We start from the raw sequence: 17,091 nt of genomic DNA, 5'->3' as shown, positions 1-17,091 counted from the left end.
ACCTACCCAAGCACCCATCCATCCACTCACCTATCTACCAACCCATCCACTTTCTCGCTCCTTGGCCTTCCATCCACTTTGTCCAGTTTTCTGTCAACCCATCCTACATTTAGAGCACGGACTCTGGGCCAGGCCCACACTGGGACCTAGAGAACCAGCAGAGCCCGAACAGCCCCGGTCCCGCCACGTGACAGGGAAGCAGATATGAGGACAATGGGGAGAGGTGACCCACTGAGCAGATGAAGGAACAGAGCAAGGGCCGCTCACAGTTACATATTCACTGCCTGGGTCATCGGCCTCAGGGGCCTGAGTTCCGCCCCATCCCAGGCTGCCCAGGGAGTCACGGAGAGCCCTTACAACAGCAACAAGGTGTCCAAATTACGAGAGGTGGAGGGAGTCAAGCAGGGAAGGCTTTCTGGAGGTGGTGCTCGCCCAAGCTAGATCTAGGAGGAGGAGTTTGCCTGGTGAAGGACAGGTACTGTCTTCAGGGTGGGCGCCCTGGGGGAACAGGAAGGCTGAGGGCCCCCAAGTTGGCTCTGGGCTCCACCAGGAAGCTCCTGATGTCTGGCCTTTCTGCCTGGACTGAGCTAAGAGCTGGCATGCAGGGCTGTGTCCCCACGAGCCCCCAGGCCTCTGCTGCTGGGCAGATCTCCAGCCGGAAGCCCAACGTGCGTCGGCCGGAGAAAATGTGGACTTTGAAGGAGGCAACGAGTGAAGAGGGGAAATCCGCCAGCTGGAGACCACACGCTGGCTGACGTCCAGGCCACACTGCTGATGCTGGGGGCCACCTCGAGGTTTCCATGGTGATGGGAGGCCAGACAGGGCCTTCGCCTCCTCTCCTGGCTCTCCCGGGCCCTGTGTTGGGGCCCTGGTGGTAAGCAGCCCTCAGGCCTGTCCAGCCTGTGCCCCACACTCGGGCAGAGCCGCGGGCGACAGGGCTGATGGCAAATGGGGGTCTGGCTGTGCTGCCAGCCCGACCTTCCGGGTGGCCCACACCTGGCTCCGCTCCTCCAGGATGGGCCACAGGAATGCCTGGCGGGCGGACGTTCACCGCCCTCCGGGGCCCTGTGCACACAAAGGCCTCTTCAGTCTTTGCTGTTGCCGGACAGGAAGAAAGACAGCTTCATCCCTGGGCGGCCGTGGGGTGCCTCTGGGCGCCGGCCAGGCCGCGGCTGCTGAGTGGCTGTTGCCCAGCCCCCAGGGCGGAAAAGCAGGACGAACAGCAGATGCCAGCCACCCCCTGAGGCCGAGGGGCCGAGACAGCCTCAGTCCTGGGCTGGCCACCCTGTGGGGGCTGCGGTCCAGGGGTCTCTGGGGATGGTGACCACGGTCCCAGAGAGCATGGGGTCAAGGCCCACTCACGTCTCAGTGTTGTCCTCTGTGAAATGGGCCACGTGAGAAAAGTTCCGTGTGGGCAGGGGTGGACCTCACGCACAGTAGGTCCGTGGTGCTACGGGGAGGGCACACGCATACCCATTCCAGCTCACGTCCAGACAGTACGCAGCAGACACCAGCCTGGGCCGGCTCACCTGGGAGTGGGTCAGTCTGCAGATCCCAGATGCAGGGAGGACCAGCCCGATGCCAGCTGCCAGCCTGTAGCGGGCAGACCTCAGACAGGGCCGACAATGATGCCAGATGCCCCAGCGGGGCTCCAAGGCGACGCGGCCCAGGGAATCGGTCCCCTGACCTGGGCCAGGCTGGTTCCTGGCTGAAACCGCAGGCAGGGCCCAGGGCTGGAAGGAGCCAGGCTGCCCTCTCCCTCACTGCTCCAGGAGCCATCACCTGAGATCCCCAGTTGTCTTCCTGGGAGGACTCGTGTCCACCCTAAGGCTGCCTCTCGTTGCCAGGGATCACTCTGCTTGGAGGCTGACCCCAAGGCCTCAAGGTCGGTGGGAGGGAGGGGCAGGCAGCACCATCCAGGGCCACCCCTTCAGGCCCCCACAAAGGTCCCCCTGCACCTGCTCCACTCAGGGGCTGCCCGCCTCACGCCCCCTTGCGCCCGCCCCACTCACTCCCTACCCTCTCCAGCAGAGCCTTGGGGCCGAGGCCATGGACGGCCACAGGAAGCTGTCTCAAGCCAAGAGCACCCGGAGCACACTGGGACCCCAACTACAGTGAGAGAAAGACCTCCCAGGCTGCCCTTCAGAGTGTGAGGGTTGCTCGTGTCCCTGCTGCATGGGGGCTGTAGGGGCCAGACGTCCATCAGAACAGACCCTACTCAAGGGCCACCTCCTCTAGGCAGCCCTCTCTGACTGCCAGCCTGGAATTAACCCTTGCATGCCTCTACCATGACATTATCACATGTACCATCACCATCCGGCCCTCCATCTCTGGGTCCCCAAGGGCCACCTGGAGCCTGACAAACAGTGAGTACTCAGAAAATCCACACGGAGCATGTGGATGGAGCCTGTCCAACCCCACAGTATTAGGATGGGGACGCTGAACCGGAGAGAGGCAAGGCCCCCGGGGGCGCTGAATGTGGCCTGGGGTCCCCCCTGCGGGAGGATCAGAGGGCACTGCTGGCCCCAGGGGCCTGGCGGGCACTCACAGCCACACAAAGCTGCCCTTCTACAGTGGCACCCAGCGCCCCTGGGTGGGAGGCTAGACGCACAGGCACCGTCGGAATGTGCTGAGTTAGGAGCCGGCCGTGGGAGGACACTGGTGCCGGGCACCACTGCCCCTCCAAGAAGCACCCTGCCCCTGCCCCATGTGGATGGTCCTCAGGCCCTGTCCTCGCTGCCCCACCGACGTGCACAGAGTGGGACCAGCAGACGTGGGGACCGTCTCAGGGCTCCATCTACTCTGGGAGACGGACCGTGGGCTCTTCCTCACAGGCCACAGTGAGGCCTCAGGGAAACCCAAGCAGCAGGGGGCCGGCTCCAAGCCGGCTGCACCCGTTGCTGCATGGCCCGGGGAAGGCACACGGCCTCACCATGCCTCCGTTTCCCCACACGTTCAGTGGTGGCAACAGCGGGGATCTCGTTGGCAGGTTGTGAGCGAGAAGTCAGTGGGTGTGAGGCACTCGGATGTGGCACACAGTCAGCACGCTCCCAGAGCTCGGCGCACAGTAGGTGCTCGGGGAGCATCTTGGAGCTGGAACAGGCCTGGCCCAGAGGAGGCCCCCAGAGACTGTGGGTTTGAGCCAAGCCCCCTCCATGATCTGCTCCCTGCCGATGTCCACCCAGCCCACTAGAGAGCACTTATGAGCCCGAGATCCTGGGGACCCCCAGAACGCTGGCACCCGCTGACCCCGAGCTGGCAGGGAGGCCTCGGATCCCCCAGGCCTCTAGACGGGCAAAGGGCATGTGCTCAGAGGGCAGGCAGACCCGAGTTTGAATCTTGCCTCACCCCTTACTTGGTAGTATGACCACAGGCAGGTCACCTGCCATCACTGTGTTCGTCCTCAGTCCCAGACCCCAGCTCAGCTGCTCCCCTCATAGCCGTCCCTTCCCCCACCCCCCCGCCCAGCCTCAGCACCCCCATCCCCGCACACAGCTCCTATGAGGCCCCTTCTTATCAAGCCCCCGACAAAGCCCCCTCAGGGCACACTGCAGGCCTGTTGGATCTCGGTTTTAAGATTCAACAAGGCAGCTGCTCACTGCGTCCGGCTTCAAGTCCCAAATGTCAGTGCACTGTCCTGTCACCACCCAGATGTCTGTGGAAACCTTCTCCGGAGGCTTCAACCCAGAGGAGCTCAGAGTGTGGTCTGGGGCCCTGAGAGCCTTCCGGGGTCCACGAGATCCAACATCTCCGTTAGCCTTATTCTTAACGTTTCACGAGGCCACAGTGGCGTCTTCCAGAGGTGACGTGTGTGGTGATGTCGTATCAGGAGGATGTCATCACTCAGAATGTGTGCTTGTGGACTCTTGTGCTTTCTAGAATTTTCTATGGTAAGATCTGGGAGTCTCAGTACTTCCAATGTGTAAAGGGATGCTGAAACCCACACAGTTCAGAACTGCCATCAGTGCCGGGGGTGGGCCTTCCTGCAGCAGCGGCTGGTTCACGTCAGGGCGTCCGTCTCTCAGGCCAGGCCTGGCTCTCCAGCGTCCCAGGGAGTCTGGGAGCTGTTTAAGGTTCTTCCCACACAACTCCTTCCTGCCTGGTTTGCCAGACACAGCTTGCTGCTTGCCACCACAGAACCCTGACAGACTGAGCTCCAAGACCAGGCATGAGGCTGCCTGGTGGATGTGCCCTGGTGGACCAGTTGGTTCCTGTCCCCGCCCCGCTCTAAGGCAGAGGTGCTGTCCTGCCAGCTGACCCCTGCAGAACTGGGCCCGAAATGACCTCCAGCCCTCCCCACCTTGTCCTTCTCCTCCTCCCTCGTGCAAGGCAGGCTCCTTCCAGGCACTGCGATGAGACGCGTCCCACTGGGCAGCGAGGTGAAGCAGGGCCTCCTCACCAATGCCACAGCCCTGCTGGCCTTACAAGTTGGTGGGCAGACACGCTCCCTGACATGGTACGCCCCTAGGTATGGGTCTTGGCGCCACCTGTCCTGCAACCCCGTTTATGGCACTTTTCATGTCATCATGACCAAGAAAGCCACACTGGCCAGCCAGAGCCCCAAGGGCCCAAGCACCTGGTCACTGAGACATCCACCTGGTGGCACCCACCCGACAGCCCCGCACGTGCAGCGGCCCAGCACGTGGCCCCGGGCCCGCCAGCCAGACTCACCCTCGTAGAAGTGGATCTTGTCCCAAAGAATCACCATGCCTTTCGTCAGCAACTGGTTCTGCAAGGTGACCACAGACGCTGTCACGGCTGGTGGGCAGGGCCCAGGAGTCCCACCAAGAAGGGAAGGGGACTCTCCGAGGACCCTCAGTCTGCCCTGGGATGACAACTGACCCCACCTGTGTTGTCAGGGGACAGGAGGTGGCTGCAGGGACATCCCCTGAGAGCCAGGCCAAGCCTGAGGGGCCCAGCAGGCCTGACTGGATTACCAACCCTGTCGGAAGGCCCACAGCACAGAGCCTGCCACGGCCGCCCGGGGCCCCTCGGCTGAGAACGCACCCATGGCTGAGAGGTATAAACAGCCCAGGAGACCCTCAAGGGATGAACGGATAAACATGTCTGTGCATATATGCTATTGTGTGCCACGGAGTCGATTCCGACCCACGGCGATGGCGTGGCCCAGAGTAACTGCCTCATGGGGCTTTCCAGGCTGTCATCTTCACAGGAGCAGATGGCCCGGTCTCTCTCCCACGGAGCTGCTGGGCAGATTCGAACCCACCACCTTTTGGTTCGCAGCTCAGCACCTGACCATCACACCACCAGGGCTCCTTGTACTCTGGTATAGTGGAGGATCAGTCAATCAAGAAAGGAAGCGCGGACGCATGCAACCACACAGACAGACCCTGAAAACACGACACTGAGTAAAAGAAGCCAGACACTCAGGCCGTGTATTCTGAGATCCTGTCTACAGGAAGTGCCCAGAACAGGCTCTGAGATCCTGTCTACAGGAAGTGCCCCAGAACAGGCCTGTCCAGAGGTGGGGGGCGGGCCAGTGGCCTGCAGGAAGGGGAGCGGCGAGGGACCGCTAATGGGCCGGGTGATCTTCTGGGACTAGTGACGCAGGGCACAGGTTTGAGAATCTACTAAAAACCACACAGTTGTGTACTTCACATGGATGGACAGACGTCCAGTAAGCTGTCCCTCATGAAGGCTGTCCCATTTGAACAACGACACATAAACCCACAAGCTGAGGGACCCCGTGGTGTCCCCATCAGTCCTGGGCTGGGCAGGCCCTGCTCTGGGTCTGTACTCAGACACCCCTGAGTGGATGGTGTCATGGGGGGCTAACAGCACCCTGTGGAGCTGCACAGGCCCCGGGCCAGGAGCTGTGCACCGGTCCCTGGGCTGTGGCCTCGGGTTGATCAATCTGCTCTGTAGGCCAGGTGGCCCAGCGGGCGCAGGGGACGTGCAGCCTGCAGCGCTGCTGACACGCTGGGGTCACGACGTGGTATTGGGGGTGTGTGTGTGTGTACAGAGAATAACAAAACGGACGCAGTCCCCACCATGGGCCAGGCTTGGCCCTGCGACTTTCCAGGAGTTCATGGTTCCACGCTGGCCAGACGAGGCCCAGGGGCCCGGGCAGACCCAGTGGGGCGGGTGCCTCACTGCTGCCCCCAGCCTGGCCACCCAGCTCTGGCCGGCTGAGAGCAGGACCACCCACCTGCAGGTACTCGGTGAAGAAGGACCCCAGCTCTGTCTTCAGCAGCTGCCTGTGTTGGGAGGGAGGGAGGGAGGAGTCAGAGATCACAGTGTTTGTGGGGTGGGACTCCGGGGGCTTGGGGTCCCAAGGCACCTGGGAGCTGTCCCTGCTCCACTCACAACATGGTATTGGGGGGCACGTCCCAGCTCCCCCAGGGCCACAGAGGCTGGCCGGCAGCTCGGCCCAGGCATGGCTCACCAAGCCCTCCCATACCGCCTCAGAGGACACTGGAGTCCCCAGGGGCAGAGAGGGCCACCACGTCCCATGCTGGAGGGGCTGGGCTCCCTGCTCCCACCGCCCCAACCCCAGAACCAGGCAGGACGCGTGGCTCCCCTCCTGCGTGAACAGTGCCCCCTCACAGCTGTGGGTATCATCCCTGTTTGGGAATTGGGTTCCCTTTGTTAGGCTGTTAGGGCCGTGTCAGTGCAGACCCAAAGCAAAAAACACTCACTGCCATCGAGTCGCTTCTCCTCAGAGCAACCCCCGCTGGGTTTCCGAGGCAGTAAATCTTTACAGAAGTAGATTGCCCCGTCTTCCTTCCATGGGGCAGCTGGTGGGTCTGAACCACCGACCTTCTGGTTGGCAGTCAGATGCCTCACCCACTACCCCACCACACTGCCTTTGTCAGTGTGGGGTGTGCCCTAAACTAAAAGCCATACGAGCCAAGGAACCAAAGAACGCCCAGGGCTGCCGACAAGGCGCCATCTCAGAATCACAGACGGGGGCCCTGATTGGACTGTGAGCCTCCCCCGTTGGGGCGTCGCTGTGACAGCAGCTCCGGAGGCTGAGACACGGTCCTCGCTCTGCTCTTGAGACTCATTCAATCTCCCCGAGCCAACAGCTGGTATCATGAGGCCCTCTTACAGGTGAGTCAGGAGAGGCTCAGAGAGGTCGAGTGACTTGTTCAAGGCCACACAGGACATGTCAGAGTTAGGCTCTAAACTGCATCCTTCACACACCTCCAGGGCCGAGAGAATGGGAGTGGCTCTTCCATGCCAACCACAGACTTGAGAGCTCAGCCACTGTCAACGTGGAGGCCCAAGACTCATGTCACCAATAGCACCTGTGTTCTGGACCTGATGCAGTGGCTAAGGGCTCGGCCGTGTCCCTGTAAGACCATCTCACAACAAGATGACAAGACCAAGTCATTGCCAAACCACGTCACTGCAGAGCCACACTACTGCAAGACTGTGTCCTTCTCGTCATAAAGGGTGGAATGATGTAATGCGTCAGATTGCCACTACAAGACTGCACCCCTGCACCCCCACATTGCCACACTGCAGACTGCACCCCTACACACTGCAACCCCTATACCACCACACTGCAAACTACCCCTACACCACCACATACCACCATTGTACCCCTACACTGCAGACTGCACCCCACACCACCACCCTGCAGACTGCACCCCACTCAGCACACTGCACCCCACCCCAGCGCACAGCACACTGTAGACTGCACCCCTTTCCCACCGACCCCCCCATTCACCTTCACCGGGGAATGGTCCCTTCTGACAACATGACCAAAGTAGGAGAGAGGAAGCCTGGCCATTCTCACTTCCAAGGAGCATTCTGGCTGCACTTCCTCCAGGACAGGTTGGTTTGTCCTTCTGGCAGTCAATGAAGTCCCTTAATTCTTACAACTACCACCCTCTAGATGAAGGAGCCCTGGTGACACAGTGGTTAGGCGCTAGGCTGCTAATCGGAAGGTTGGTAGTTCAAAACCCACCAGCTACTCTGTGGAAGAAAGATGTGGCACTCAGCTTCTATAAAGATTTTACGGCCTCGGAAACCCTATGAGGCAGTTCTCCTCTGTCGCTGTGAGTCGGAAGAGACAGTGACGACAATGGGTATTCCCATCAGAAGGCGCCCCAGGGGTGCACTCGTTAAAGTACTTAACTGTTAACCGAAAGGTCGTGGTTTCAATTTCACCAGTAGCTCTGCTAGCGAAAAGCCCTGGTGGGAACCCTGGGGGGCAGTTTGACTCTGTCCGACAGGAGGCCCTGGGTTAAGGGCCAGAGGACTAGCCCCCAGGCTGGAGGTCCACTCAGGGCTGCCCTGGAGGACAGGCCTGGCGATCTCTTTCTGAAAGGTCAGTCTACAGAGTACAGTTCTACTCTGCACACGTGGGGTCGTCAGAGTCAGAATGAACTCAATACACATGCCATGCCCCTGGGGACCAGCCCTACACAGCTCTGAACATAGGCGTCCCCGCTCACACGGATCTGACACGGGCAGAGTCCCGGGGTGGCACTCACGTCAACGTGCACGGCTGCTAACCCAAACGTTGGAGGTTCGGGTCTCCCCCAGAGATACCTCGGCCTTTTTTTCTGCTTCAGAAACCCCCGGCCTTTACCCAGGCCTCAGGGTCGCCATGGCAACAGCCTTCTGAGCCCCAAATACCCCTTTATTCCCGACCTGGATGGATGAGGGCAAGGCCGCTGCCTGCTTTCCCGAGGGTGACCACACTGGTCAGCACCAGGAAAGCGCGGCTGGGGAATGCCTCTCGGTCCTGTTGCAGCTGTGTGACCCTGGGCAAGTCTCTTGACCTCTCTGAGCATCAGCCTCATGGGCCACAAACCAGCAGTAACAAGCAGCCGGGCTCTCTGTGGGACTCGTGGCTGTCCCTGGCTCCCCTTGGCATGCTCACTTCTCTGCCATTCGCAGGAAATGAGGGATCTCCGGCTGGGCAGTGATCACTTTTCCCGTCATCAGGCAGGTGGGTCCTTCCTCTTTAGCAGAAAAAATATCCCTGGCCATGCTCAGTGCAGTGGGGAATGCGGGTGTTATCTCGAGCCATTGTCCCAGTCTGGTCCTGCTTCCCCTGAAAAACGGGGTGGGCGTGGCAGGCTCTCTGGTCTGAAGGTGTGTGACCAGGGAGTGCAGAGAGGCCGCTGGCCGTCAGGGCGCAAACCAAGGCCTGGCAGTCACTTCTGCATCCGCTCTCTGGTGACCAACGGCTGTTCACGGTGGAAGCTCGGGTGCAGCCGCTGGTGGATCGGGAGCCTGGCGGAGGCCTCTGCCCTGGACACAGCCCTCCCCGCCACTCTGGGACCCAGGCCGGGAAGGGGTGGGTGGGGCACTCACCGGACACCCTCGTTGAGGCTGAAGAGCTCCTGATCCGGCAGGCCTCTGCGCTGGAAGACAGCGATCACCCCGCTATGGATGCTGTGGGCAGAGGGGGAGTGCTGCCCACGGGCCTCAGGCCTCCCTCCCTCCCAGCCCCCACACCCTGGAGGAGGGGGTCACCCCCACTGTGGGTGCCCACGGGCCTCAGGCCTCCCTCCCTCCAGCCCCCACTCCCTGGAGGACGGGGTCACCCCCACTGTGGGTGCCCATGGGCCTGAGGCCTCCCTCCAGCCCCCACAGCCTGGAGGACGGGGGGTGGGGGGAGGAGAGGGTCACCCCACTGTGGGTGCCCATGGGCCTGAGGCCTCCCTCCCAGCCCCCACAGCCTGGAGGACGGGGGGTGGGGGAAGGAGAGGGTCACCCCGCTGTGGGGGCTACGGGCAGTCCTGCTGCTCGCCCAGGCCCCACGCCCTGGAGAATGGGGGTCACCCCTGCGGTGGATGTTGCAGGCAGTCCTCCTGTCCACAGGCCCATCTCCCTCCCTCCCTCCCGCCCAGCCTCCACGCCCTGGAGGAGGAACAGAAATGGCCCAGTCAGCCAGAGCAGCGGCTGGCCCCCTCCTACAAGGAAGGCTTGGACAGCGGAGTTGGTCGCCCTGCGTGATCCGGCCACACCCAGTTTCAGTTCCCACCACCGCCCTGAGATCCTGCCCCCCAGCCCTGGTCTCCCCCGTGCCTCAGGTCTGCCACCAGCGTCTCCGGTCACCGTCCCGGATGTCCCTGCAGCCAAGCCCAGACCGGTCACTTTCCCTGCAAACTTGCTTCATAAGCCCATGTCTTGAGCCCCGGAAACTAGGGGCCCCCTCCACTGGCCTCCCCCCTCAAGGTAGTCCGGTCCTGTTGGCGTGTGCCCGCTCAGCACGGCTGGACTCTGGCCCCTTCGCTTCCACCCTCCAACCCCGTTCAGGCCGCCCTAGGTGGCGGTGGGCTCCGAGTCATGAACTACTTGCAGGCTTCCCCTCGAGCCCCCAGCCACGTCCAGGCTCCAGGGCGCTCAGGCTCAAGCTCTGAGGGTGTTGCCCACCTTGCTCAAAACCCTCAGAGTGGGGTCTGCAAACATGCTCTGTCGAAAGCCAGAGAGTAACTATCTAGGCTCTGCGGGCCACCTGGTCTCTGCAATGACCACTCAACTCTACTCCCGGAGCAGCCATGAAAAAGAGACCAAACCAAACTCAACGCCAGTGAGTTGATTCCAACTCACAGCGACACCCCCTTGGGTTTCGAAGATCGCCCAGTCTCCCTTCCACGGAGTGGCTGGGGGATTTGAACCGCCAGCCTTCTGGTTAGCAGTCAAATGCCTTAGGCACTATGCCACCAGAGCTCCTTGGAGCAGCCATTGTTGTTATGTGCCGTTGTGACCCCTCCGTGGGTTTCCGAGGCAGTTATCATTACGGAAGTAGATTGCCCAACCTTCCTTCCAAGGAGTGGCTGGTGGGTTTGAACCGCCAGCCTTCTGGTTAGCAGTCAAATGCCTTAGGCACTAGGCTACCAGAGCTCCTGGAGCAGCCACAGAACATGTAAATAAAAGGGCATAGCTGGGTTCCAATAAAGCTTTATTTAAAACACCGGCAGCCAGCCGACTTGGCCTGAGGGCTGGAGTTGGCTCTAAGGGCTTCCTCACCTGGACCCTCAGGGTCCCCACCCAGCCCTGCTGACCTCAGGCCTCCTGAGCACCCAGCCCCACAGGCGAGGCTGCCTCTAGCCCCAGGGCCTTGCCAGAAGCCATACCTGCGGCTCCACCCCTCCTCCTTCAGATTCTAGCTTGTGGCTGGTTTTCATCTGTCCGTGTCTGGGAGCCTTATCTCTTCCTAGAACATTGTCACTAACTGTATTGTGCTGTTGTTGAAAACACACAGCAGAACATCCTCCAATCCTACCGTGACACTGATGACGGCCCACAAATTGCACAACCACCCTCCCTCCTTTCTGAGCTTTTCTTCCCCCGACAGGCACTCACTGCCCCTCAGGTGCCCGTCTAATCGTTGCTCTTGTCAGTTTCATCACACAAAGTTTTTAAAAGCACAGGGCTTAAGGCAGCCAATCTTCAGCAGGTAAGGTAAGCTATTGTTTGATTTTAAGACTTGAGGTGGTATTTCTGGTTTACAGATTATCTCAGGGCAATAGTTCATCCAGCCTCCATGGCTCCGGAAAGTCTGAATTCTTTGAGAATTTGAAATTCTGTTCCATATGTTCCCCCTTTTGATCAGGATTCTTTCACAGAATCTTTGGGCAGAATGTCCAGTAATGGTAGCTGGCCACCCTATGGTTCTCCTCTCATGGCACAGGGGTCATGTGACTATCTGATTAACGTCTGTCCCCCCAGGATGTATGACGCCCGACAGCACAGGGCCCTTACTTTGCTCTCAGGACAGCACCTGTACGCCAGCTCAAAGGAGAAGCTTGTTAATGGCTTGGGGAATAAATTGATCCTGGACACGCCCTTACCTCCAAGCCAATGGGTCCTCAAGCCTTTCTTGTTTCTAGTTTGGATGTCTCCCTGCACCCCTTCCTCTCCTGGTCCAGCCCAACTCGCTGGCCCTGGGAGGACACCGGCCTGCCTCCCCCCCGCAGCCCGTGCTCCCTGCTGCAGAGCCACCGTGCGCAGGACCCTCTAGGCACAGCCCCCTCCTGGCTGCAGGAGCACTCAAGCTCCCAGGCACCCTCCACCTGAACTCCAGGGTCCTTGGGTCCACTGCCCCTGCTGTGTGGAGAGCCCTTCTCCTCTCTGGGCATGGGGCACGCGGTATTCATCTTGGAGGCCCTCCCTCGCCTGGGCAGACTGGTCTCCCGGAAAGCTCATGTCCCCCCCAGTCTTGATGTCCTCAAGGGTGAGTCCCACACCACCCTCCACCCAGGGCCTGGCAGCTGCCCCGAATGTCACAAGAGACTGGCTGGCTGCTTCTTCGTTGCAGAGGGGACAGCGGCCCCACACTGCTGTGCACACCACCAAGGGGCCGCGGCCACTGCTCCCGGTGCCCCGGAACTCCACGAGGCGGCCTGGCTGCCATTTTACAGACGGGGACCCTGAGGCTCGGGGAGACCACAGCCCCGCCCTGCACCACGGAGCCCGCAGCGTGGCCCCAGTGCTGGCCCACCAGTGGCTCAGGCCCCCACATGGCCCAGCGGTCTTAGTTCCCTCGTGCTGCTATGACAGAAACACCTCCAGGGGCCGCAGAATCTTCTCCCCGTTCAGGCTGCACGTCTGCATCCAGCGCTGGCTCTGGCACAGGGCTCTGGCTGTGGGCTCTGGCGGAAGGTCCCCGTGGTCCCCGTCTCAGCTGCTTTAGGCTCTTCAAGGAGAGTATCTGGCCTCTGGCCTCCCCTCCTAACCTCATTTGTTGTTGTTTGCCATCGAGTAGGCATAGTGAGCCCTCCTTGGGTTTCCGAGGCAGTATCACTACGGAAGTAGGATTGCCCAACCTTCCTTCTGAGGAGTGGCTGGTGGGTGGGTTTGAACCGCCAGCCTTCTAGTGAGCAGTCAAGGCACTATGCTACCAAAGCTCCTCATTTAGACTTCTTCAAAAGCAATGCAGTCTAGGACTCACCCACACTCACATGGCCTCATTAACATAACAAAACCAGCTTCCTGAAGGGGACTACACCCACAGATAGCGATCTTTACCTGCCTCCAGGCAACAAACAACACCCTTTACAGAAAGGAGCCCTGGTGGTGAAGTGGTTAAGTGCTGGGTTACAAATGGAAAGGCCTGCAGTTCAAATCCACCAGCTGCTCCTAGGGAGAAGGATGAGGCACTTCCCTAAAGACTGACAGCCTTGGAGACCCCGTGGGGCAGTTCCACTCTGTCCTCTAGGGGCGCTGTGAGTTGGAATCAACTCAGTGGCAATAGGTGTGATTTGGGCTTTGCTTCCGTGAAGATTGACAGCCTTGGAGACCCTGTGGGTCATGGACTTGATGAGTATTTTGGGTTTTAATCTCTATGTCCTCACAGCCCAGACAGGTAAAGAAAGGTTAGGAGAGGGGACAGCCTGAGCTACCACCCCGTGCTCCTGTCCTCACCAGGCTGGACGCTGAGAACCAGCTTCGTTCAGGGGCCACCATCGACTTCTCAGCAGGAATGGCCAACAGCATGCTGGACACGTCACACGACCTGGGGCCTGACCACTGGAGAGCCGGGCTGGATCCTGGCACTGCTGTTAGGGGCCATTGAGTCAACTCCGACTCAGAGCGACCCCGTGTACAACAGAACAAACCACGGCCCGGTCTTGCGCCAGCCTCAGAGCCCTCGCTATGCCCAGCAGTGCCCTTATTCCCGTGCCAGTGACGCCGGGCTCCCCCATCTACAAGATGGGGCTCATGAGTGTCCCCCACAGGCCACTGGGAGGATGACATGCATGTGCAGCCCTTGCCTGGCCTGGGGACGAGGCCCCGTGTGTGTTCAGGGCCCTCCATCAGAACTCCTGTGTGGGGAGACCCAGCCCCAGACTGCCCCCCACCTATAGACTAAACATAAAATCCCGGGAAACCCGACGGGAAGCAGCAGCTGGAGACCCACCCCAGGCCTGGGTCGCCCCACCCGGGGTCTCAGCTGTGCTAAGTCAATTCCAGGCTGCTGCAAGCTTCTAGGGGAGGGTGGGGGCACATTCCAGACACAGCCCCACCCCCTGCCGAGGCTTCTCAACACCTCCCACCCAACTGACAGATTAAAACGCCAAGGGACTTCCCCAAAGCCACAGTAAGTGCCGGACAGAGCCAGGGTTCAGCTGCAGGGTGCTGGCCCAGGTCCTCTCCCCGCCCCCACCACATCCCCACCCAAATGGCTGTCCTTCCCGTTCCTCTGCTGAGGGCTGGGGCTCCCAGTTCTTTTCAAAGTCCACGCTGGGTAAACAAAACCACCTTGCCGTGAGCGCAGCAGGAAGGCTGGCCAGAGCTTCCTGTGACGTCTCCGCCCCGCAACATGGAAGTGAAATCCCGGCTGTCCGGGCCGTGCCCCTCCCCATGCCCGAGCCCAGTGGGCAGGCACGGTGGGGCATGTGTGAAGGACCCCGGGGGACCCACAGGGGGCCCAGCTCCGGACAGACTGCTGGCGCCAGTCCACCTGTCCTGTCTGTCCTGTGCTCACCTGAACCCAGGGACCAAGCCCACTCCTGACGGAGTGGGGGACCACGTGGCTGTGTACCCGTGGCCCTGCCAACACGGGGTCCCCAGCCTCCTCTTCTCAGGTGAAAAGCACTGGGAAGTAGGTGACTCTCAACCAAACCCCACCCACAGGCTGGGCCTCAACCCGACCTTTTGGAAAATGAGGGGGATGATACCATCTCCGGGTCCCTGGGCGGGGTTACCTGAGCCTCCGTAAACAGGTGTCACTCCCGCCCCGGTTCAGTCCACCTGGTACGCACCCTCTCCCATCCGGGCTCCAGGCTGAGCAGGAGGGGTGCCACTCCCACCCTTCGTCCTCCCTGGGAGCCTGGCAAGGGCTTGGAGCTTGGCGAACCTGGACTTGAACCAGGTCGCCCTCCTCACCACCGAGGCTGCTCGGCCACATACCCGCTTCCCTACCCTGCCTTTCCCGTCTGGGAGACATTCCCTGCGGGTAGAGGCTGCAAATCCCGAGCCCAGGCCAGTGGGTGGGAGCCAAGGCGCGTGAGGAGACGGGGAGAAACCCAGTGCCTCAGTTTCCCGTGGCCACTGTAACGGCAACACACACTTACCCTCTTATAGCCTAGAGGCCAGAGTCCCAAAGGGGTCCTACTGTTGTCAGGGGCCGTGGAATCCGTTCCAACTCATAGCAACCCATGTACAACGGAATGAAACACTGCCGCCACTGGGTCGGTCCGGCACGTTGAGGGCTTTCCTCTGCATGACGTCCTTCTCCAGAGACTGGTCCCTCCTGAAAACGCGTCCAAAGTAAGAGACAAAATTGCACCATCTTTGTTTCTAAGGAGCATTCTGGCTGTACTTCTTCCAAGACAGATTTGTTCGTCCTTCCGGCCGCCCATGGTATATTCAGTATTCTTCACCAGCATCAAAGTTTAAAGGCATCAATTCTTCTTTGGTCCTCCTTACTCACTGCCCAGCTCTCACATGCGCACGAGGCTCTGAGAACACCGTGGCTTGGGTCAGGCGCACCTTAGTCCTCAAAGTGGTAGCATCGCTTTCTAACACATTAAAGAGGTGTCTGCAGCCAATGTACCCAATGCAATACACTGACTTCTTGACTGCTGCGTCCATGGGCACTGACTGTGGATCCGAGTAAAATGAAATCCTTGACAACTTCAGTCTTTTCTCTATTTAACATCATTCGTGTAACATGGTCCAGTTGTGAGGATTTTTGTTTTCTTTATATTGACGTGTAATCCACACTGAAGGCTGTAGTCTTTGATCTTTGTCAGTAAATGCTTCAAATCTTTGTCACCTTCAGCAAGCAAGGTTGGGTCATCTGCGTATTGCAGGTTTTAAGGAGTCTTCCTCCAAGTCTGATGTCACGTTCCTCTTCATGTAGTCCAGCTTCTTGGATTATTTGCTCAGCATACAAATTGAATGAGTATGGGGAAAGGATACAACCCTGACGCACTCCCTTCCTGATTTTAAACCATGCAGTATCTGTTCCAATGACAGCATCTTGGTCTACATACAGGTTCCTCACGAGCAGAATTAAGTGTTCCAGAATTCTCGTTTTTCACAATGTTATCCACAATTTGTTAGGATCCACAAAACAAATGCCTTTGCATAGTCACACAAGTAATTATCTTTCTGGTCTCTGCTTGCAGCCAAGATCCAGCTGACATCAGTCCCCGTTCTACTCCCTCTTGTGAATCCAGCTTACATTTCTGGACGTCCTCTGTCAAAATACTGCCGCAATCGTTTTTGAACGATCTTTAGCAAACTTTCCTTGCATGTGATATTGATGATGTTAAATAATGTCTGGGTTCTGTGAGATCCCCTTTCTTTGCATAGGGTACAGATACGGATCTCTTCCAGTCAGTTGGCCAGCTAGCTGTCTTCCAACATTCTTGGCTCAGACGAGTGAGCACTTTCAGCGTGGCATCTGTTTGGTGAAACATCTCAACGGGTATTCCATCAATTCCTCGAGCCTTGTATTTCACCAATGCCTTCAGTGCAGCAGGAACTTCTTCCTTCCATACCATTGGCTCTCGATCATATGGCACCTCCTCAATTGACTGAACACTGATCAATTCTTTATGGGACAGTGACTCTATGCATTCCTTCCATCTTCTTTTGATGCTTCCTGTTTCGTTTGATATTTTGCTCATAGAATCCTTCAGTATCGCAGTCTGAGGTTGGGATTTTTTCTCAGTTCTTTGAGCCTGAGAAAGGCTGAGGGTGTTTTTCCCTTTCGGTTCTTCCCCATTTCTTCTCATTGAGTTGTGTCCCGTCAGCAAATGAAGGTCCCGAAAGCTTGACCCCATCCCCGTCCTTCAGGGTGACTCTACTCTGAGGAGGCAGCTCGTCCCTGGCCCACTGTCTTCCACCCCAAGGGGCTGCCCCCGGCCAACTTTTTTCCGGAATAGCCAGGTCTTTGTTCCTGGCTCAGTCTGGGAGCTTGACAAGACCTGTCCACCACGCATGACCCTGCTGCCGTTTCAAATGTCAGTGACATAGCTCACACCCTCACAGCAACACAGAAGCCACCACCGGACAAACTGCCCGATGACTAGTGGGAAATGGGTCTTACTGGTGCCGAAAAGGAAAATTAACAACAGACCTCCTAGTTTGGCGTTAAGGGTTTTCCTGCCCACGATATCAAACACTTACTTTAAAGAAATCCCCGACTCA

General features: G+C 59.1%; 1 protein-coding gene across 1 annotated transcript in view; it reads right to left on the bottom strand.

Annotated features, from left to right (window-relative positions):
• The window catches only part of PRR5 (proline rich 5), a 28,913-nt gene that overhangs the window by 6,200 nt on the left and 5,622 nt on the right, over positions 1-17,091 (bottom strand). The window contains exons 2-4 of the mRNA XM_007941738.1: positions 9,295-9,375; positions 6,170-6,218; positions 4,672-4,729 (exon numbers count right to left, since the gene is read on the bottom strand). Coding sequence (XP_007939929.1) covers positions 4,672-4,729; positions 6,170-6,218; positions 9,295-9,375 — 188 coding nt within the window. The remainder of the gene's footprint in view (positions 1-4,671; positions 4,730-6,169; positions 6,219-9,294; positions 9,376-17,091) is intronic.

The sequence above is a fragment of the Orycteropus afer genome, unplaced genomic scaffold (genome assembly GCF_000298275.1).
Source record: "Orycteropus afer afer isolate SDZICR_OR568_19922 unplaced genomic scaffold, OryAfe1.0 scaffold00083, whole genome shotgun sequence".
Classification (NCBI taxonomy): domain Eukaryota; kingdom Metazoa; phylum Chordata; class Mammalia; order Tubulidentata; family Orycteropodidae; genus Orycteropus; species Orycteropus afer.
The sequence above is the reverse complement of the archived record's forward strand: the minus strand, read 5'-3'. Positions and strand labels throughout refer to the sequence as shown.